This window comes from Leucoraja erinacea, chromosome 18, assembly GCF_028641065.1.
Source record: "Leucoraja erinacea ecotype New England chromosome 18, Leri_hhj_1, whole genome shotgun sequence".
NCBI lineage: Eukaryota > Metazoa > Chordata > Chondrichthyes > Rajiformes > Rajidae > Leucoraja > Leucoraja erinaceus.
The window spans coordinates 10,535,176-10,558,018 of record NC_073394.1 but is presented as its reverse complement, the minus strand read 5'-3'; the positions used below and the strand labels follow the sequence as shown (position 1 = coordinate 10,558,018).

Genomic DNA, 22,843 nt, shown 5'->3' with positions numbered 1-22,843 from the left:
TGGAAACTAGAGCACCCGGAGAAAACCCACGCAGCCACAGGGAGAACGTACAATCTCCGAACGATGGCGCCCGTGGTCAGGATCGAACCTGGGTCCCTGGCGCTGTGCCACTGTGCTGCCCCAGGTTAATTGTCCTCTGTAATTGCCCCATGTTTACGGGTGAGTTGTAGATTCTGGGGGGGGGGGGAGTTGACAGGAATTTGGAGAACATAACAAATGGTGGATGGCATTGACTCGATGGGCTGAATGTCCTGTTTCCATACGTTACAATTCCATGATAATGCTGAGAATGCATCTACACTCCTAGGTCTACCTTAACTGTGTATAAGCTGTGCCAGAACGCCAGGCACGGATCTATATGCTTACCTTCTTCGATTATCAATGTTTTTTGCAGCTTTGTTGTTGTCTGCCTCCGGGACGGTTTCCCTTTCTTGGGGAATGGTGGCATCCCGGCCAGCGATCGGTAGGATCACCGTCTCCTGGGTGATGGCCACTTCATCGTCTCCACCATATTGGCCGATGTGCTGCTTGGCGTAGTCAAACCCTTGGACTGGCTGGACGGCAAAAATCCATTTCAAGCAAAGCAAAGTCATGCAGTTAGTATTAAACACAATTCCTCAACGCTGTGAATATTTTCTTCACGGAGTGACTGCGGCGTCTTTATCTGCTAATCAAAAGGTTCGCAATTGCTCTGAACCGACTGTGAAGTTGCAGTATTGATTACAGGACCAAGGGAATGATGGGCACTGCAGTGTATAATTCCAAGGTCACCTTGTATAAGTCTGTGTCAGTTGTGTCAATAGGCAATAGACAATAGCTGCAGGAGTAGGCCATTCGGACCTTCAAGCCTGCACCGCCATTCACTGTGATCATGGCTGATCATCCATCATCAGTACCCCGTTCCTGCCTTCTCACCATATCCCTTGACTCCACTATCTTTAAGAGCTCTATCTAACTCTCTCGTGAAAGCATCCAGAGAATTGGCCTCCACTGCCTTCTGAGGCAGAGAATTCCACAGATTCACAACTCTCTGGGTGAAAAAGCTTTTCCTCATCTCCGTTCTAAATGGCCTACCCCTTATTCTTCAACTGTGGCTCCTGGTTCTGGACTCCCCCAATATGGGGAACATGTTTCCTGCCTCTAGCATGTCCAATCCCATCATAATCGTATATGTTTCTATAAGATCCCCTCTTATCCTTCGAAATTCCAGTGCCTACAAGCCCAGTCGCTCCATTCTATCAACATATGACAGTCCCGCCATCCCGGGAATTAATCTTGTGAACCTACGCTGCACTCCCTCAATAGCAAGAATGTTCTTCCTCAAATTTGGAGACCAAAATTTGGAGCCCTCGTGTGAAGTATGTGGCCATACAGGTAGACCACTCCACAATGCTGCCCGACCCGCTGACCTTTTCCACTGTTCCTTTATAGTTTAGTGTTAGTTTAGCTTAGTTTAGAGACACAGCATGGAAAAAGGCCCTTCGGCCCACCGAGTCCGCCCCGACCAGCGATCCCCGCACACAAACACTATCCTACACACACTCGGGACAATTTACATTTATACCAAGCCAATTAACCTACAAACCTGCACGTCTTTGGAGTGTGGGAGGAAACCGAAGATCTCGGAGAAACCCCAAGGGGAGAACGCACAAACTCCGTACAGACAAGCACCTGTAGTCGGGATGGAACCCGGGTCTCTGGCGCTGTAAGCGCTGCAAGGCAACAACTCTGCCGTTGCGCCACCGTGCTGCACGGGTTTCATTTCAGGTTTTTAGCAACTGCCTCATTCTGTATCTCTCAATGACAGCACTGTTTCTTTTTTTCCTCTTTCTCCTCCGCCCTTAACCACCTCCCTCCATTGGCTCCAAAATCTAGATCCATCTGTTCTGATCAACGATCGAAGCAAGAGAACATACATTTAGCACAGAAACAGGCCCTTCAGCCCATCTTGTCATGCCGACCATGTTGGCATATTGGGCTAGTCTCCTCTTGCCTGCATTTGGTCCTTCAAACCCTACCTATACATATATCTAGTTTAGTTTCGTTTAGAGATACAGCGCGGAAACCGGCCCTTCGGCCCTCCAAGTCCACACCCACCAGCGATCCCTGTACACCAATACTACCCTACACACTTGGGATAATTCACAATTTTTACCGGAGCCAATTAACCTGCAAACCTGTACGTCTTAGGTGTGTGGGAGGAAACTGGAGAACCAGCAGAGGGAACAAGGACCTCAGCTAACTTGTACAGGAGGGAGTTACAAATTTAGCAAACTTATAGTGAAAGAGCAAGGGACTTGAGGGTGAAGACAGTTTCGCCAGGCAAAGAGTAATAATAGAGGGCAACTGATTGGGTCTCTATTCAAGAGAGTCTGAAGAAGGGTCTCGGCCCGAAACGTCACCTATCCATGTTCTCCAGAGATGTTGTTTGAACTGCTGAGTCACTCCAGCATTTTGTGCAAACTTATGTGATTCTAATGTTATTAAGAATTCACTCGGGAGTACAGTGTTTACGTTAAAATAAATACTTCAAGGGATTCTGCGTTTTCTATTAAATGCATCTTGACAAGTTAACTAAAGCAGCAATTAATAAACCCACATCTGCAGTAGGCTTCTGTCAAATGTGCCTGTTTAAATCTGAGTCTTAGTTTAGTTTAGAGATACAGTGTGGAAATTATTCAATATCTATGGACTGTGCACTGTGCAGCCTATACATCTCCAAGCAACCCGGATTCTGACTGACCACCAATGCTCTCTATGTGGAGTTTGCAAGTTCTTCCTGTGACCACATGAATTTCCACCGGGATGCTCTGGTTTCCACCCACATCCCAAAGGCATGCAGTTTTGTAGGTTAATCGGATGCTGCGAATTGGCCCCCAATGTTGAGGTGAATGGGAATGGAGGATCACATGCAGTCAGAGGAGGTTAGTCTATCTTGGCATCATGTTCGGCACAGACATTGTGGGCCGAAGGGCCTGTTCCTGTGCTCTAATGGCCTATGTTCTATCATTGGTGGAACGAGGAGAGTTGATGAGAATGTGGGGAGAATAAAATAGGATTAATGCGAGGAGATTCCAGACAGTTGATACAGAAAGGTCTGTTTCCATGCTGGGTGACTCTTTGACTCTGTTCATTGGAGATTTAATAGTGTTAGCGTACAATATTGGCAAGAACAAGGAGCCAATTAACAAAAAAAACCACAGTGGAAACAAAGAACTGCAGATGCTGGCTTATACCTATACCTATAGGTGCTGGAGTAACTCAGTGGATCAGGCAGCATCTCTGGAGAAAAAGGATAGGTGACATTTTGGGTCGGGAGGCTTCTTCAGACTCTTTAATGCGACTCTTTAAAAAACAGCACGTCTTTGGGACGTGGGAGGAAACCAGAGCACCCGGAGGAAACCCACACAGACTAAGGGAGAACATGCAAACTCCACACATTGAGCAGATCAAAGGTCGAGATAGAACTGAGGCAGCAACACCACCTACAACACCAGTGTACACTAGCACTAGAAACACCCTCTCTGTAGCCACATAACCGATAAAGTAGGAAAATTAATTATTAAATAAAAGATTCTGTCCCTCACTCTCATTAAAGAATGCATTTAATTTGTCAATTGATTTTCTTCGCTCAGTTTCACTGCCAGAAGCGGTCTACGATGACATAACTTAAGAGGTCAGCTTTCACTGGAAAGAGTTACAAAAGAGACTCAATGTTAGATTAGGAATTTGATCTGCATATAATTTCTCACTGACTCAATGCTTTGAGCCTTATGGTTCAATTATGTGAAGACTTGAAACGAAACGTAATGCACAGTCGATTAACCTTGTGGCCACAGGGGTAGCGGTGGAGTTGCTGCCTTACAGCGCCAGAGACCCGGGTTCGATCCCGACAACGGACGCTGTCTGTAGCAAGAGTTTGTATGTTCTCCCCGTGACCTGCGTGGATTTTCTCCCGTTGCTCCGGTTTCATCCCACATTCCAAACAAGTACAGGTTTGTCGAATAATTGGCTCGGTGTAATTGTAAATTGTCCCTAGCGTGTGTAGGATAGTGCTAGTGTACAGGGATCGCTGGTCTGCCCAGACTTGTTGGGCAGAAGGGCACCTTTCCGTGCTGTATCTCTATACTAAACTAAAAACTGATATCAGAGAATTAGATCTCCTTTTGATCAGATACCACACAACCACAGCACTGAAGGAGGCCATTCATCCCACTGTGCCGGTGCCAGCTCTTGTAAAAAACTCACAGCAAGTACCAATTAATCGTGGAGTCATTAAGTCACAAAATAGTGCGGCACGATGGCGCAGCAGTAGAGGAGCTGCCTTACAGTGCCAGAGACCCGGGTTCAATCCAGAATATGGGTGCTGTCTATAAGGAGTTTGTATGTTCTCCCCGCGAACTGTTTAGAGATACAGCACGGAAAAAGGCCCACCGAGTCCGCGCCGACCAGCGATCCCCGCACATTAAAACAAGCCTACACAAACACACTAGGGAGAATTTACAATTATACCAAGCCAATGAACCTACGAATCTGTACGTCTTTGGAGTGTGGGAGGAAATCGGAGATCCCGGAGAGAACCCACACAGGTCACGGGGAGAACATACAAATTCCATACAGACAGCACCCGTAGTTAGGATCGAAAACGGGTCTCAGGCGCTGTAAGGCAGCAACTCTACCGCTGTGCCACCGTTCCCATTGAATCAGATTCTATTTACCTTTCAGCTGATATTACCCCGGATCATAACACACTGCCTTAAGGGAAAACCTTCCTTTAATGTGGTTCATGGCCAATTTTATTCAATCTGCATTCCCAGGTTACCAAGTCTCCTGCCGGAAGAAACAATTACAATACATTTTGCCTAAGTGGAGTTGCTCGTTATGTTTCCAAGTCCCTTATAACACAACCTGCGAGACCTCCTGCTAATGTTCAACTGATAGCAATTTCTCAGGCAACTAATATCTTCCAACTACAGACCATGTTTATCCTTTCCATCAACAAACTGGAGGCAGAAAAAAGGCCATTCGGCCCAGCTGGCTCGTTCCCCACCTACCTCATTGTGTTTAGTTTAGAGATACAGCATGGAAACAGGCCCATTGGCCCTGTCCACCGAGTCCACGCTGACTGCCCGTTCACACTAGTTCTATCTTATCCCATTTTTGTACCCACTCCTTACACGCTAGGGGGCCATTTACAGAGGCCAGTGAACCTACAAATCCACCACGTCTTTGGGACATGGGAGAACCCAAAATAAACCCCAAACGGTTACAGGGAGAACGTGCAAACTCCACACAAACAGCACCCGAGGTCAAGATCAAACCCGGGCCTCTGGCGCTGTGAGGCAGCAGCTCTACAAACTGCGCCACCTTTGGTTTTACTGGTTTCACGACCCAACTCACTGCAACAACTATTTAAGAAAGGAATGTACTCCTGCACAACAGCTTGTATTTTGCAAACAGAAATGCATTCGAGTCATCTTAGTACTATGCACTCCTATGACCAGAGAGTGGCACATTATGTGTTAGAGAGAATAACAGGTTTGTTAACCGACCATACATCCCCCAAACAGGGTCATGTAGAATATTCATTAACTAAAGGTCCATGTGTCCAGAAATACCTGTATTCTTTTTCTACGATATTGACACAGCAAAGCAGAAAAGTACAGGTGGGACACAAAATGCTGGAGTAATTCAATGGGACAGGCAGCAACCCTGGAGAACATGGATAGGTGTTCAGTCTTTAACAGTCGCCTGGGCCTACACGATCTCCCAGTTGCTGAACACTTTAACCTCCCCTCCCATTCCCACACTGACCTTTCTGTAGGCGATGGAGGCCGTCATTGGGTAGTTTTAAAGCGGAGACAGGTTCTTGATTAGTGCGGGAATGCGGGGTTATGGGGGAAAAGGCAGGAGAATGGAGGGGAAGATAGATCAGCCATGATTGAATGGTGGAGTAGATTTGATGGGCCCAATGACTAATAAATGAATAATTCTGCACCTATGACTAATGAAGATGGTGTTACCGTCTACCTGTCCCTTACTGATGGAAGTTGTGGGTTTAGCTGTCGAATAACAATGACTGCGAATGATTTGGTCACTGCTTACACGAGAGGTAACATCATCAAAGGCCCACACCACCCTGGAGCCTGGTACAGGAGCCTGAAAATCATGACCACCAGGATTAAGAACAGCTGCTTTCCGGCAACCGTTGGCCACAGTTTAAGGATAAGGGGTAATCCATTTAGAAAGGAGACGAGGAAACACTTTTTCACACAGGGAGTTGCGAGTCTGTGGGATTCTCTACCTCAGAGGGCGGTGGAGGCCAGTTCTCTGGATACTTTCAAGAGAGAGCTAGATAGAGGTCTTAAAGATAGCGGAGTCAGGGGATATGGGGAGAAGGCAGGAATGGGGTACTCATTGGGGATGATCAGTCATGATCACATTGAATGGCGGTGCTGGCTCGAAGGACCAAATGGCCTACTCCTGCACCTATTGTCTATTGTCTAACCATCAGGCTCTTGAGCACGACACAACATTAACCTCAGCAACTATGATTTTCTATGGTCTGTGTTGCTTGTTGCATGACAGACTCCAGTGTCTGCACTATTGTAGTAACTTAGTATTTTGCTTATTACTGTATTATATATTATCTGCTCCTGATTGAGTTTATGGGCCTATTAAGTTGCAGCAAGAATTCCTTTGTTCCGCTGTCGGTACATATGACAATTAAACGTTCTAATCTAATCTCGTAATCACAAGATCATTATGCTCTACTTGTTAAAAAATATTATACATGTACCTCACATTTTATGCCAGGGTAGCGTTCCTGTAAAGCAGCACGTAATTCAAAAACGTGTAAATTAAACATGTACATATAACCATTTAAACAGGCATATATTTGAGCACGTTACTTCAAAAATACAGCACGTGAATTAGGTTTTATGAATAATTAAACAAGCACATTTCAAAAATGCATAAATCAAACAGAACAGGACTAAAACGTGAATGCCTGTACTGGAATAATGTGAAGCTGTAGGTTTAAGACACTATCAGTTATTATTGACCCAGCTGATGTTCTTCCTGAATCGATACATGCTGAATGATTACTGAATCTTAAATTATATATTTCTGAACAATATTACACGTAATAAATTACACATATGAGGAAAGATTGAAAAGACTAGACTGGTATTCACTCGAGTTTAGAAGAATGTGGGGGGATTTCATAGAAACATATGCAATTATAAAAGGACTGGACAAGCTAGATGCAGGAAAAATGTTCCCAATGTTGGGCGAGTCCAGAACCAGGGGCCACAGACTTAAGGGCCATGGGGAGAACGCACAAACTCCGTACAGACAAGCACCTGTAGTCGGGATGGAACCCGGGTCTCTGGCGCTGTAAGCTCTGCAAGGCAACAACTCTGCCGTTGCGCCACCGTGCTGCACGGGTTTCATTTCAGGTTTTTAGCAACTGCCTCATTCTGTATCTCTCATTGACAGCACTGTTTCTTTTTTTCCTCTTTCTCCTCCGCCCTTAACCACCGCCCTCCAATAAACCCCAAACGGTTACAGGGAGAACGTGCAAACTCCACACAAACAGCACCCGAGGTCAAGATCAAACCCGGGCCTCTGGCGCTGTGAGGCAGCAGCTCTACAAACTGCGCCACCTTTGGTTTTACTGGTTTCACGACCCAACTCACTGCAACAACTACTTAAGAAAGGAATGTATTCCTGCACAACAGCTTGTATTTTGCAAACACTGTGTGAAATGCATTCGAGTCATCTTAGTACTATCCACTCCTATGACCAGAGAGTGGCACATTATGTGTTAGAGAGAATAACAGGTTTGTTAACTGTTTTGGTCGCTTGAACATACGGTTCAAGCGACCAAACGTGGTCGCTTGAACCGTACGGCCTCGCACTTCGATTGCCGGAGCCGTATGGAGTTGTGCGGAGCTGGTCCCAACATCGCGCGGGGCTCCGAAAAACTGACACTGTCCAAAAATTGCGCGCAGCAACGGCCTGTCAGCCCGCAGCCGCATTGAGGCCGTACGCAGTGTCGTGACGGGCGTGCACAGCGTCTTGACGGCATACGCCTAGCGCGTGGCGTTGCACGATGACGTCACCGCCCGGCGTGCCGTTGCTTCCTCCAGCACCTATTTTCTATGTTTCTAAGTGCCTCTGGGCAAACAATGGTTGCTGCCTGAATGTGTAACTAAATGGGTCTGAATATACTATCTTTAAGTAGGGCACTGAGCTGACATGTAGTTTGGGTTAGAGTCATAGAATCGCACACCGCAGAAACAGGCCCTTCAGCCCAACTCGTCCATGTTGACCATATGCCTCATCTAAGCTCATCCCATTTGTCCGCATTTAGTTTAGTTTAGAGATATAGTGCGGAAACAGGCCCTTCGGCCCACCGAGTCCATACTGACCAACGATCCCCGCACATTAACACAGGCCTACAGACACTAGGGACAATTTACACAGACACCAAGCCAATTAAACTACATACCTGTACGTCTTTGGAGCGTGGGAGGAATCCGAAGATGTCAGAGAAAACCCACGCGGTCACGGGGAGAACGTACAAACTTCGTACAGACAGCACCTGTAGTTGGGATCGAACCCGGGTCGCTGCAAGCACTGTAAGGCAGCAACTCTGCAGCTGCGCCACCATGGCTGCCCTCCGTCTCAGTGCTCATGTCTCTCTAAACGTTCTCTATGCATGTGCCCGTCCAAGTGTCTTTTAACTGTTATTATTTTACCTGCCTCAACTACCTGGGGGAACTATAAACTCTCTAGCAGCTCATTCCATATATCCACCACCTCTGAGTGAAACCCCTCCGGTTCTTATTCAATCTTTCTCCTCTCCCCTTGAACCTAGGTCCACCGGTTCTTGATTTACCTGGTGCTGGCAACATTTTTCAAAGTCCACCATAGGTAAAAGACTTTGTGTATTCACCCCTGACTAATTCCCCTTATGATTTTATACACCTGAAATACGAGTTGTGTGAACAATATCTGGCTTTTCATGAATGGTGATGCGCAGTTAGTCAAAGCAGGGACCTGATCAGAAAAAGCAAACTTAAAGTATTGAGTGAAATGTTTCTGAATGATTATCTAGTGCAGGGGTGGGGAAACTTTTCATGTTCGAATGCTGCATTAAGTTAGCTGTAATCTAACACAGTCGCATCCAAGAAACTTCAATAATATACACTTCAAATGTACATTATTTTGTTAAAATAGCCCTCATGACTTACTTATGTTTTAATTGTGGCTGTCAGTTGCGGAGGATTATTTTGCTGAATCTTCTTTTACTCTTTGGTATTTTAAATACGTTCATTTTAAGATAAAAATAAAAATAATAAAAGACATATTAATAAATATAAATGAATTTGTTTTGCAAAATTGGGATTCATTCAAAAGGCCGCACTTAATGGCCTAGAAGGCCGCAGGTTCCCCACCCCTGATCTAGTGCAACATGACATCATTAGACTTTAGAGACACAGCACAGAAACAGGCTCTTCGGCCTACTGAGTCCGTGCCACCCAGCCATTACCCCGTACACCAGCACTATCCAGCACTATCACCAGCAGTACACCAGCACTATCCTTGACACTAGGGACAATTTACAATTTTACCAATGGCATAAAGCTGTAAACATCTTTGGAGTACGGCGGGAAATCGGAGCACCTGGAGAAAACCTTTGTAGGTCACGGGAGAGAACGTGCCCACTCGGTACAGACAGCACCTGTGGTCAGGATCAAACCTGGGTCTCTGGCGCCGTCAGGCAGCAGCTCCTTCGCTGCGCCACTGTGACATCTGCTGGATGAATGTTTGGCCATAACACAGCTACTGCAATGGTTGGATATTTGTACCAGTGTGGGATCTTGTTCATTCACCTCCAATCTCTCTCAGCTGTGATGACACTTCCAACATCATTAGCCTGCAGTGTTCGCAATGACTCTTGTGTTAAAGTGTCTAAGGTAATTTGAGCCAGACATCTCCTGACAGCAAGAAGTGTGAAGCACTGAGTCATAGATTACACCGCCAAAGGTGATATATAAATGGAAGTTGTTGTTGCTGGCACTGTTCTGGGCTGTGGGCGATAATCTCTTATAAAATTACATATTAATGCTTATTTGCGCTTTCCCTCATTAGTATCTCACCTTCTCTGTGACTTTTCCCCTGAAATCATTTTTTCTCACACATTTTACATCTGCAGATAGGTATATTTGTAGTCACAGAATCACAGCAATCCAGAAGGTCACCACCCTGCTCATTAAGTCCATGCCGGCCCTCCATGCAACAATTCAAATTGGTTCAAACCTGACCTCAGGTGCTGTCTGTGTGGAGTTTGCACGAGGTCCCCGTGACATAGAAACATAGAAACATAGAAATTAGGTGCACCCTGTAGGCCATTCGGCCCTTCGAGCCTGCACCGCCGCCATTCAATATGATCATGGCTGATCATCCAACTCAGTATCCCGTACCTGCCTTCTCTCCATACCCCCTGATCCCCTTAGCCACAAGGGCCACATCTAACTACCTCTTAAATATAGCCAATGAACTGGCCTCAACTACCCTCTGTGGCAGAGAGTTTCAGAGATACACCACTCTCTGTGTGAAAAAAAAAAGTCTTCTTCTCATCTCGAGGTTTTAAAGGATTTCCCCCTTATCCTTAAGCTGTGCGCCCCTTCAGATGGACTTCCAAAGAACATCGGGAACAATCTTCCTGCATCTAGCCTGTCCAAAAGCTTAAGAATCTTGTAAGTTTCTATAAGATCCCCTCTCAATCTCCTAAATTCTAGAGAGTATGGCCGGGTGAGAATCCAGTCTTTCTTCATAAGACAGTCCTGACATCCCAGGAATCAGTCTGGTGAACCTTCTCTGCACTCCCTCTATGGCAATAATGTCCTTCCTCAGATTTGGAGACCAAAACTGTACGCAATACTCCAGGTGTGGTCTCACCAAGACCCTGTACAACTGCAGTAGAACCTAATGCTCCTATACTCAAATCCTCTTGCTATGAAAGCCAACATACCATTCGCTTTCTTTACTGCCTGCTGCACCTGCATGCCTACCTTCAATGACTGGTGTACCATGACACCCAGGTCTCGCTGCATCTCCCCCTTTCCCAATCGGCCACCATTTAGATAATAGTGACTGCATGGTTTTCCTCCGGCTGCTCCGATTTCCACCCACACCCAGAAGGCGTGCGGGTTTGTGGGTTAATTGACCGCTGTCAATTCAACCCTAATGTGTCGGGAGTGGTTGGGAAAGTGGGACAACGTAGAACTGGTGTCAACGGGTGATCGATGGTCGGCATGGACTTGGTGGGCCGAAGGGCCTGTTTACATGCTGTATCTTTCAATCAATTAACTCAAAACTGAATGCTGGGGCTATCCAAGGGGAGTTTTCTAACTTCTCAAGAGGCTGTGGGTTTAGTCTTGGGCCAATACTGAGGGGAGTGCTGCACCATCTTCTGGGTGAGGTGATAAGTTGAAGCGCTCTCTCAGATGCACACAAAGAACCTATTGCATATTTTACTGCTACGTAGGGCGGTTAGCCATAAAGCAAAGAACCAGGCCCTTTGGCCCATGCCTATGATGACCACCAAAGTAGCGATCTATATTCATCCCATGGCCGGGTGAGAAGAGGGACGATGGTTCGCTGAACGATCGGATCGATGCGATGGCTGGAGGCTCTGCAGTCAGGACAACAGACCTTCATGGCCAGCTGCAGTTTAGCCTTTGAAAATGGCACTAATCTCAAGCCTCAGTGGGCTACATCTATACACTTTGTACTTAATCTGTGTAGTAATAACCTACAGAACGGTATGCAAAGTACCTTGGTACATGTGTTATTAAAGAACTAATGCTCACTTGATCCATTGCTTACTATAGAGAGGCACAAAAATTCTGGAGTAACTCAACGGGTCAGACAGCACTTCTGGAGAAAAGGAATAGGTGACGTTTTGGGTCAAAACCCTTCTTCAGATTTACTTACTAGGTCTTGGTTCTTCCTCTCAATATTTAGTGTAGTTTAGTTTAATTCAGTTTAGTTTAGAGATACAGCGCGGAAACAGGCCCTTCGGCCCATCGAGTCCGCGCTAGCACCATCCTACACACTCGGGGCAATTTACAATTTTTACCGAAGCCAATTAACCTACAAACCTGTACATCTTTGGAGTGGGGGCGGAAATCGGAGTACCCAGAGAAAACCCACTCGGTCACAAGGAGAACGTACAAACTCCGCACAGGCAGCACCATAGTCAGGATCGAACCTGGGTCCCTGGTGCTGGAAGGCAGCAGCTCTACCCGCTGCACCACCGTGTCGATTTATTTCACAACCACCATTACCATCTAAAATAATCACCTGGTCAAATCCAGTTTGTGGCAGCTATTGATGTACAAATTGGCTGGCTTGTTGCCCACATTAAACCAGGTTCATTCTGCAAACTTCATTATTTTTAAACTGCTTCGGGAAACATCAGAAGAATGATTTCCTTCGATTCCACGATAACCAGTTATCTTCCCAAAGAACCTGGTTTCCCATTTGTACCCGATTCACTTCATCACTGTAATGTTATCCTTACAGCACCTTGCAGGTGTCAGTGCAATGAATTACCGAAGAAAATAGGCTAACATGAAATATGAAAACCATTACACTGAAGTCCTACAAGTCACTGCCAACAGCTTGAAAAATATTTTCCCTTTCAATTACCTGGAATGTGATTTCTTTCCAATTTTTATATTAAAAATGCATAATTCAGTAGCATCTCTGCCATTTCAAAGTACATCATTTTGACAAATGTGCTTCTGGAATCTGTTATTTAGAACACAGGGAAAAAATAAGGTCCAATTCTACACGGCCATCGTAGAGTCTGTCCTCACCTTCCCCATCATGGTCTGGTTTGGCTCAGCACCCAAGCACGACATCCGGAGGCCGCAGCAAATCATCCGATCAGCTGAGAAGGTTGTTGGCTGCAACCTTCCCTCCATTGATGAACTGTACACTGCAAGGGCCAGGAAGCGAGCGGGCAAGATCATCTCTAACCCCTCTCACCCTGGCCACAAACTCTTTGAATCACTTCCCTCTGGAAGGCGACTGCGGACTGTCAAAGCTGCCACAGCCAAACAGAAAAACTGTTTTTTTCCCCCACGAGTAGTAGCTCTACTCAACAACCAAAAATCTGTAGCCTCCTTTTGCTCTGGTATTTTATTTAATTCACCTGTTTAATTAATAATATTTTATTATTAATGTTTAATGTTTTATGTGTCATTCCTAACTGTCACTGTATGTCATGTTGTTACTTGTGAGCGGAGCACCAAGGCAAATTCCTTGTATGTGAATACTGAGCCAATAAACTTATTCATTCATTCAGGAACAGGCCATTCAGCCCACAATACCTATGCCGTTAAACTAATCTCCTTTAGCTTCACACGATCCAAATCCCTCCAAATCCATGTGCCATATTTCACTAATACAGAGTAAAGTGATGGCTACGCCCATTGTTAAGGCTTGATCTCTTGGTAATCAATGTTGACCAGCACTGATAGACACAGATATATGACTCACTGCATAGAATGGATTAGACACAACTAGAATATTTGCAGAAAGAGTCAGGACAACCAATGCACAGCCACTGGGCACATGCTGTTGAAGGTCAAAAGTGGAGATGGTCAAGAGCTTTGGGTTCCTCTGTGTAAATATCACCAACAATTTTACTCTGCCACGTTGGCTAAGAAAGCACATCGACGCCTCTATGTCCGCAGAAGACCAAGGAAATTTGGCGCGTCTCCAATAACTCGTGCCAATTCAATTTACAAATGCTCTTCCATTAACAAATTTGTGGACGACACCACCCTAGTGGGCCCGCTACCAAATGATCGTTAGACGGAGTACATGAAGGAGATTGAGAACCTTGTAATGTGGTGTTGAGACAACAGCCTTTCCCTCAATGTCAGCAAGTCAAAGGAGGTAATCATTGACTTCAGGAAGCAAAGCGGTAGACATACCCCGCTATACGTTGACCCCGCCGAAGTGGAGATGGTTGAAAGCTTCAAGTTCCTGGGAGTAAATATCACCAGCAACTTATCCTGACCCAGCCTTATCAAAGCAATGGCCAAGAACGCACACCAACACTTCGACTTTCTCACTTAGAAGGCTGAGGAAGTTCGGCGCGTCCCCAACTACTCTCACCAACTTCTACAGATGCGCCATGGAAAGCATTTTATCCAGATGCATCACAGCACGGTTTGGGAACAGCTCCATCCAAGATCGCAAGAAATTGCAGTGAATTGTGGACGCAGGACCATCACTCAAACCAAGCTCCCTTCCATTGACTCCATCTACACCTCACGGTGCCTCAGCAAGGCCACCAGCATAATCAAGGACGAGTCACACTCCGGACACTCCCTCTTCTCCCCTCTTCCATAAGGTAGGAAGTACAGAAATGTGAAAACGCACACCTCCAGATTCATGGACAGATTTTCCCAGTTGTTATCAGGCAACTGAACCATCCTATCATGAACTAGAGAGCGGTCTTGAACTACCATTTAACTCATTGGAGGCCATCGGACTATCTTTGATCAGACTTTATCTTGCACCATCCGTTATTTATTTTATCCTGTATCTGTACACTGTGGACGGCTCGATTGTAATCATGTATTGTCTTTCCGCTGACTGGATAGCATACAACAAAAAGCTCTTCACTGTACCTCAGTACATGTGACAATAAACAAAACTAAACTAATCTCTGCAGATGCACCAATAGATAGCATCTTAAGAGGATGTATCGCAGCTTGGTGTGGCAACTGCTCAGCCCAAGACCGTAAGAAACTGCAGAGAGCTGTAGATGCAGCCCAGTCCATCACAGAAACCAGTTTTTCCCCCCCACAGAATCAATCTGTACTTCACAATGCCTTAGGAAAGCAGCCTACATAATCACATTTCTCTCTCCATTGATGCTGCCTGACCAGAACAGTATTTCCAGCATTTACTATGTTTAATACAATAAGCTAGTCATGTTCTATGCACCTTACATTTAGCAGTCAACATAATCTATTTCATTAATCTATACTGTATACAGCACAGAAACAGGCCCTTCGGCCCAATAGGTCCATGCTGATCAAGACACCTTCCTCTTAATCTCACTTGCCATCATTTGGTTCCTGTCCCTCTAAATCTTTACCATTCATAAACCTGACCAGATGTCTTTTAAACATTGTAATTGTACCCGCATCAACTACTCCCTCTGTGTGGCCCTCAAGTCCACTTTGAATCGATCCCCTCTCACCTCACTTCTCTGCCCTCTAATTGTACACTCCACTTCACTAGGGAAAAGACTGTAACCATCCATCTTAAGTATGCCCCTCGTGGTTTTATATACTCTTTTAAGGTCACCCTTCTGACAGCTCGGCTCCAGCTTATCCAGTCTCTTATAATTCAAGCCCTCCAGGCCGGTGGCAATCTTGTGAATCTTTTTAGCATCGTTTCCTGCTTAATGACAACCTGCAGCTAAGCGATCAGGACTGCACATAATTAACTGTGTTCCTTTGGCTCTCTCTCTCTCTCTCTCTCTCTCTCTCTCTACAAAGGATGCCTATCCTGCTGGAAATATCCCAGCAATTTTCTTCGCCTTCCGTTTTCCCTCGTTAAAATCCCTAACCTCGTTTGCGGTCGGGGTGGCTCAGATTGGGGGAAGGAGTAGGCATCAGCCTCAGGAGGAATGGGTCACTGCTTGATGAGGGCGGTAGAGCCCTCACAGCGCCAGAGACCGAGGTTCAATACCGACCTCGTGTGCTGCCCGAGCGGGGTTTGCACGTTTCCCCCCCCCCGTGACCGCGCGAGTTTCCTCCGGATGTTGCGGTTTCCTCCCACATCTCAAAGACGTGCGGGTTTGTTGGCCCTCCGTAAATTGCCCCGTGTGTGTGGATAACGTAGAATTAGTGCGAACGGGCAATCGATGGTCAGCATGGAGTCGGTGGGTCGAAGGGCCTGTTTCAATGCTGCATCTTTCACTCAATCAATTTAGTCAGAGGGTGGTGAATCTGTGGAATTCATTGCCACAGATGGTCGTGGATATTTCAAGTCAATGTATACATTTGAGGCAGAGATAGATAGATTCTTGATTGTTGCGGGTGTCAGGGGTTTAATGGGGAGAAGGCTGGAGAATGGGGTTGGGAAGGAGAGATAGATCAGCCATGATTGAATGGCGGAGGAGACTTGATGGGCCGAATGGCCTAATTCCGCTCCTATCACTTGTGAGCATACGAATAAATAGTGCTTACCTTGGCTCTCTGATGCAGGTTGGACATGGTCTCGGATTTTAACTCGCTCTTGTTCTTCCGACACAGCACGGTGGAGATGATGATGATGATCACAGTCACGACGCTGACGGGAGCGAGCACCGCGGCAATGATCCATAGGTTGTTGGGCGGGTTCTTCACCACGGCTGCAGAGAGAAGAAATAGGTTAGAGCTGATCACCAAGCATGAAACAAACTTCAAGAGCCAAGTCAAGAGTATTTAATTGTCTTAAGTACCAAATTGGAGCAATTAAATTCTTACTTGCCGCAGCTTAATGCCCCTGTCCCACTTAGGAAACCTGCACGGAAACCTCTGGAGACTTTGTGCCCCACCCAAGGTTTCCGTGCGGTTACCGGAGGTTTTTGTCAGTCTCCCTACCTGCTTCCACTACCTGCAACCTCCGGCAACCACCTGCAACCTCCGGGAACCGCAGGGAAACCTTGGGTGGGGCGCAAAGTCTCCAGAGGTTTCCATTCAGGTTCCCTAAGTGGGACAGGGGCATTACAGCGGTAGAGTTGCTGCCATACAGCGCCAGAGACCCGGGTTTGACCACAGGTGCTGTCCGTACAGAGTTTTGTGATTGCGTGGGTTTTCTCTGGGTGCTCTGGTTTCCTCCCACATTCTAAAGGCGTGCAGGTTTGTAGGTTAATTGGCCTCTGTAAATTGTCCCCTGTGTGTAGGATGGATCTAGAGCATGGGGTGATTGTTGGCCGGCGTGGACTCGGTGGGCCGAAAGGGCTTGTGTCCACGCTGCATCTCTAAACTCTAGGCTGAACTAAAGAGGCCCGTAAAGAGCATTTGATCGGGATGCATGACAGCTTGGTTTGGGAACCAAGACCGCAAGAAATCAGAGAACTGCGGACGCAGCCCTGACCATCACACAGACCAACCTCTCTTCCACTTGCTCCATCTACTCTTCACGCTGCCTCAACAAGACCACCAGCATAATCAAGGACCAGTCTCACCACTCCGTCCTCTCCCCTCTCTCCATCAGGCGAGAGGTACAGAAGTGTGAAAACGCACACCTCCAGATTCAGGGACAGTTTCTTCCTAGATGTCATCAGGCAACTGAACCTATTAGAGAGCAGTTCTGTCCTACCATCTGCCTCACTGGAGACCTTCGGACTATCTCTAATCAGACTTTATCTTGCACTAAATGCTATTCCCTCTATCCTGTATCTGTACACTGTGATACTGTGGCACAGTGTCGGTATTGTACCGAGGTACAGTGAAAGTTTTTTTGTTGCATGCTAACCAGTTAGCAGAAACATAATACATGATTACAATGGACAAGGAGTCACAGCTTAAGGATAAGGGGGAAATCCTTTAAAACCGAGATGAGAAGAACTTTTTTCACACAGAGAGTGGTGAATCTCTGGAACTCTCTGCCACAGAGGGTAATTGAGGCCAGTTCATTGGCTATATTTAAGAGGGAGTTAGATGTGGCCCTTGTGGCTATGGGGATCAGGGGGTATGGAGAGAAGGCAGGTACGGGATACTGAGTTGGATGATCAGCCATGATCATATTGAATGGCGGTGCAGGCTCGAAGGGCCGAATGGCCTACTCCTGCACCTAATTTCTATGTTTCTATGTTTCTAATCGATCTATTTGCAGTGTATAGATACATGATAAGGGAATAACATTTAATGCAAGGTAAAGCCAGGAAAGTCCGATCAAGGATAGTCCGTGGTTCATCAAAGAGGTCGATAGTAGTTCAGCGCTGCTCTCTGCTTATGGTAGGATGATCCAGTTGCCTGATAACAGCTGGGAAGATACTGATCCCGAATCTTGCGATGTGCTTTTTCACACTCCTATACCTGTACCTTCTTCCCGATGGTAGTAGCGAGATGCGACCATGGTCAGGATGATGTGGTTCTTTGATGATATGCATTAAAATTCCCAATGACCTGTGTTTCTCTTTCCAGTGCAAAAACTCTGCAGGAGACACTAGAGACGGCGGATGCTGGAATTCGGAGCAAGAAACAAACTGCTGGAGGAACTCGGTAAGTTTGGTACTCGGCAGGTAAGGCGGCATTCGTGCGGGAAGAGGGATGGTCGTGGTTTCAGGTCGGGAACTGCCTCAGGACTGAGTGTGGAGGGGATACCAAGAAGTGAGGAAGAGGGGTGAGGCAGGGGTTGTCAGGTCGTAGGTTAAACCAGATGAGGAGGTGGTGTACGAGTCAGGTGAAAATGGGGAACGGATGGAGTCAGGAAATGGTGGTTGGTGGGGGATAAGTAGAGACGGTAGGAATTTCTGGAATAGGAGAAAAGATCAGGGAGACTGGGGTGGTAGAGGTTGTATCTCTCCCCAAGTAAAACTTCTTTAATGCTGCTAAAATGAAGACTTGCACTGTGCACTTGCACTTTCCTGCAAGGTTTTACAGTATTTCATACATTGGCTGGACCTTTGCTTGTCAACTCTAGCACTGATCAATGAGTTATGATTTCCTGAAGATGATTCCAATCAACTTGTTTATAAAATGTAATGTGTAGAAGTTGACAGCAGTGGTGGGACGGGGCAGATGAAAGAGTCTTTTGCAGCAAGTATCACCCTGGGTTGGTGCAACCTACATCTGGAAAGGCAATTGTGAATACACAATGTTTTACATTTCACACTGCCCAAGACAGAGACTGATGATGAAGTCCACAACATTAATTGAGCAGCCCAATTCTCTTAACTGCTTAAAGACAGTGGGATTCATTCATTCGTTTAAATTACATTATGGTCTATTTATAAGACAATAGTCTGTCTAAATTTAATTATAGTCTCTTAAAATGACTAAATTGCATTGTTCCAATTAATTGATAAATAAATGAAGAGGAAATTGCAAAATGTTTGCAAGCTGAATTATTCTCTGCAGATAGTTAGATATGACCCCATTGGTTTCTAATCCTAATAAATACGTCCAAATTTCTACTGCTATCATTGCACTCACTGACATACACAGAGATACAGGAGGAAATTAGAAGTGATTGTTGCCAACACAGAGAGTCATAAGTCACAGTCATAAATGATAGGATTAGAATTAAGCCGTGCGGCCCATCAAATCCACTCCGCCATTCAATCGTGGCTGATCTATCTCTCCGTTCTAATCCCATTCGCCTACCTTCTCCCCATAACCTCTGACACCTGTACTAATCAAGAATCTATCTATCTCTGCCTTAAAAATATCCATTGACTTGGCCACCACAACTTCTGTGGCAAATAATTCCACAGATTCACCACCCTCTGAGGAGAAATTTATCCTGATCTCCTTCCTAAAAGAACATCCTTTAATTCTGAGGCTATAACCTATAGTCCTAGACTCTCCCACTAGTGGAAACATCCTCTCCACATCCACTCTATCCAAGCCTTTTACTATTCTGGATGTTTCAATGAGATCCCCCCCCCCCCCCTCCCCCCCCCCTCCCCTCCCTCATTCTTGACAAGAGTAATGCACTTTTATCTCGTTAACAAGGACACTGACCTTTCTCACTTCCTCTAAACCTCCTTCATTCCCTGTTGATCCCTCAATTCCTGGTGGAGCAAAGACATTTCATGGTATTCGTCTAGAATAAGGGGTTGGCCATTTAGGTCTGAGATGAGGAAAAACCTTTTTCACCCACAGTGTTGTGAATCTGTGGAATTCTCTGCCACAGAAGGCAGTGGAGGCCAATTCACTGGAGAGTTAGATTTAGCTCTTAGGGCTATCGGAATCAAGGGATATGAGGAGAAAGCAGGAACGGGGTATTGATTTTGGATGATCAGCCATGATCATATTGAAGGGCCAAATGGCCTACTCCTGCACCTATTTACTATGTTTCTAAGTCTCCTCCACACTGACCCACCACCTCCCCTCCACACCAAGGAAGCGATGGGATTGACTTACGCTCGGCCTGGAGCTGTACCCGGTAGCCGAGCTCCAAGGCCATGGACTGCGGGTCGACTGTGTTGAGGATCTTGGCAGCCGTAGTTCCCAACAAGGCCCTGCCATCCTCCAGGGCGTAGTAGGTCAACTCAGCCGGACTCTTAGGGCCAGAGAGACGATTAATCCTGACCAGCTAGAGACAAAGTAAAAACAAGCCATCAGTATCAATCCTCACCATTACGTTTAGAGATATAGGTGGAAACAGGCCCTGCGGCCCACCGAGTCCGCTCCGACCAGTGATCACCGTACACTAGCACTATCCTACACACTAGGAACAATTTACAATTTTACCGAAACCAATTAACCTACAAAACCGTACGTCTTTGGAGTATCTTTGCAATGTGGGAGAAAACCGGAGCACCAGGAGAAAACCCACATGGTCACAGGGAGAACGTACAAACTCTGTACAGACAGCACCCGTAGTCAGGATCGAACGCAGGTCTCTGGCAACGCACGCAACGTGAGGCAGCAACTCTACCGCTGCGCCACCGTGCCACCCACCAGTTGTATAAGGTGTTGGCCGCACTTGGAGCATTGTGTTCAGTTTTCATCACCCAGGCTTAGGAAAGATACCGTTTGCTGGTAAGAGTGTGGAAAAGGTTTGTGAGGATGTTTCCAGGACTCTGGGCCCTGAGCAAAATGGAGAGGTTGAGCTGCTCGGATATTATTCCTTGGCGCAGCGGTAACCGAGGGATGATCTTCTGCAGGTGTTTTAAATCATGAGGAGCATGAATAGGGTGAATGCCCAGAGAATTTTTCCAGGGTAGGGGAATAACGAACAAGAAGGCATAGGTTAAAAGTGTGCGCGGAAAGCTCTACTCTTAGGCACAGAGAGTATATGGAACGAGCTGCCAGGGTAAGTATTAGAACAATGTATAAAAGACTTTTGGGTAGTTTCATGGTGAGGAAAAGTTTAAAGGGATATGGGACAATTGCAGGAAAATGGGGCTAGTGTAGATGGGGTTAGTGGGTGGTATGGATGAGTTTAGATACAGCGCGTGCCGACTAGTGGTCACCCAATGCACGGGCACTATCGTACACACTGGGGACTAATTACAAATTTACACAAGCCAATGAACCAGACAGAGGGCTGATCATTTTCTTTGTTTCTGTCTAAGGAGCTAACCTTTGGCATATTTAATGTAGGGTCAATGTGATGAGAATTCTGTGACACAAAGCAACTTTAGCACTGTGCCACCCTTTATTGGGGCCAAATGGCCTGATTCCATGCTTCCCGACTCAACCTCTCTATGATTCAACGAATGCATCGCTTACCAGGTCGTTTAGGAGAGGAGCTAAGAGCCAAGGTGGGTGCAGTGGCTGAGTTGCTGCCTCACAGCGCCAGAGACCCAGGTCCGATCCTGACCACGGCTGCTGCCCGTACGGAGATTTTACGTTCTCCCCATGACCTGCGTGGGTTTTCTCCGGGAGCTCCGGTTTCCTCCCACGCTCCAAAGATGTACAAGTTTGTAGGTTAAATGGCTTGGTAAAATTGTAAATTATCCCTTGGGTGTGTTGGATAGCACTAGTGTTCTGGCGTTGACTCGGTGGGCCTGTTTCAACGCTGTATCTCCAAACTAAACAACCAGGTTTGTGCATCTTGAATCATTGGCAATCTATTCCGGGTAAGGACACCAGAATTTCTTCTCTGAAGGACATTTGATAAACTGGATGAGGTTTCTTTAGACCACAATCCTCTAACTTCAAGGTCACCTTTTACTGACACCACCAGTCATAGATACTGAAATCACATTCCATTATAATTCTCTGAGAGGGTATTAAATGAATCAGCAGTGAAAGGAAGAAGAAACATTTGCAAGCGAGGCGATTAGAGTGTCATTGAATGATCCTTTCCAAAGGCTAGCATAGGCATGACGGGTTGAAGGTCCTCGTTTTGTGCCACAGAATTCTTATCACATTGATCCTACGTTAAATGTGCCAAAGGTTAGCTCCTTAGACAGAAACAAAGTTTATTAGCCATCCTCTTCTCTGTATTGCAATGCATATCAGAATACTGCAACAGTTCCGAGTATCTCGGAGGCAGCAGGGTGTTTAGATAACACGCCAGCATTGGGAGGAGGGGATAGATTTCAAAGGTCTTTTATTGTGACATATACCAACTAAGGCACAGTGATATGTTAATTTCCAGGCTCTCTCAGGAGGGTGTATCAGACCCCCAGGTTCAGAGAGACCTGTCTGTGGTGCAGAGTGGGCATCCTCCTTCGACCTGCTTCAGACTCTAGAAATAAGCTTGCAGGGCAATTACACAGAATGGAACATGTTTAAGAAGGAACTGCAGATGCTGGAAAAATCGAAGGTAGACAAAAATGCTGGAGAAACTCAGCGGGTGAGGCAACATCTATGGAGCGAAGGAATAGGCAATGTTTCAGGTCGAGACCCTTCTATGGAACAGGTCATTTGACACAACAAAGAACCCGAACCTAAACCCTAATGCACAACTGAAGAAGGGTCTCGACGAGAAACGTCACCCATTCCTTCTCTCCAGAGGTGCTGCCTGACCCGCTGAGTTGTGTCTATCTTCAAATAAACCAGCAACTGCAGTTCCTTCTAACCCACTGTGTCTCATGAGAAGTCCCAACCTGAAACATCACCCATCCATG

General features: G+C 46.2%; 1 protein-coding gene across 3 annotated transcripts in view; it reads right to left on the bottom strand.

Moving 5' to 3' along the window:
* Nucleotides 1–22,843, bottom strand: part of LOC129705632 (UPF0606 protein KIAA1549L-like) — a 140,242-nt gene that overhangs the window by 46,684 nt on the left and 70,715 nt on the right. For all 3 annotated transcript variants that reach the window (XM_055649283.1, XM_055649281.1, XM_055649282.1), the window contains exons 10-12: nt 20,184–20,355; nt 16,296–16,459; nt 367–554 (exon numbers count right to left, since the gene is read on the bottom strand). In XM_055649283.1, coding sequence (XP_055505258.1) covers nt 367–554; nt 16,296–16,459; nt 20,184–20,355 — 524 coding nt within the window. The remainder of the gene's footprint in view (nt 1–366; nt 555–16,295; nt 16,460–20,183; nt 20,356–22,843) is intronic.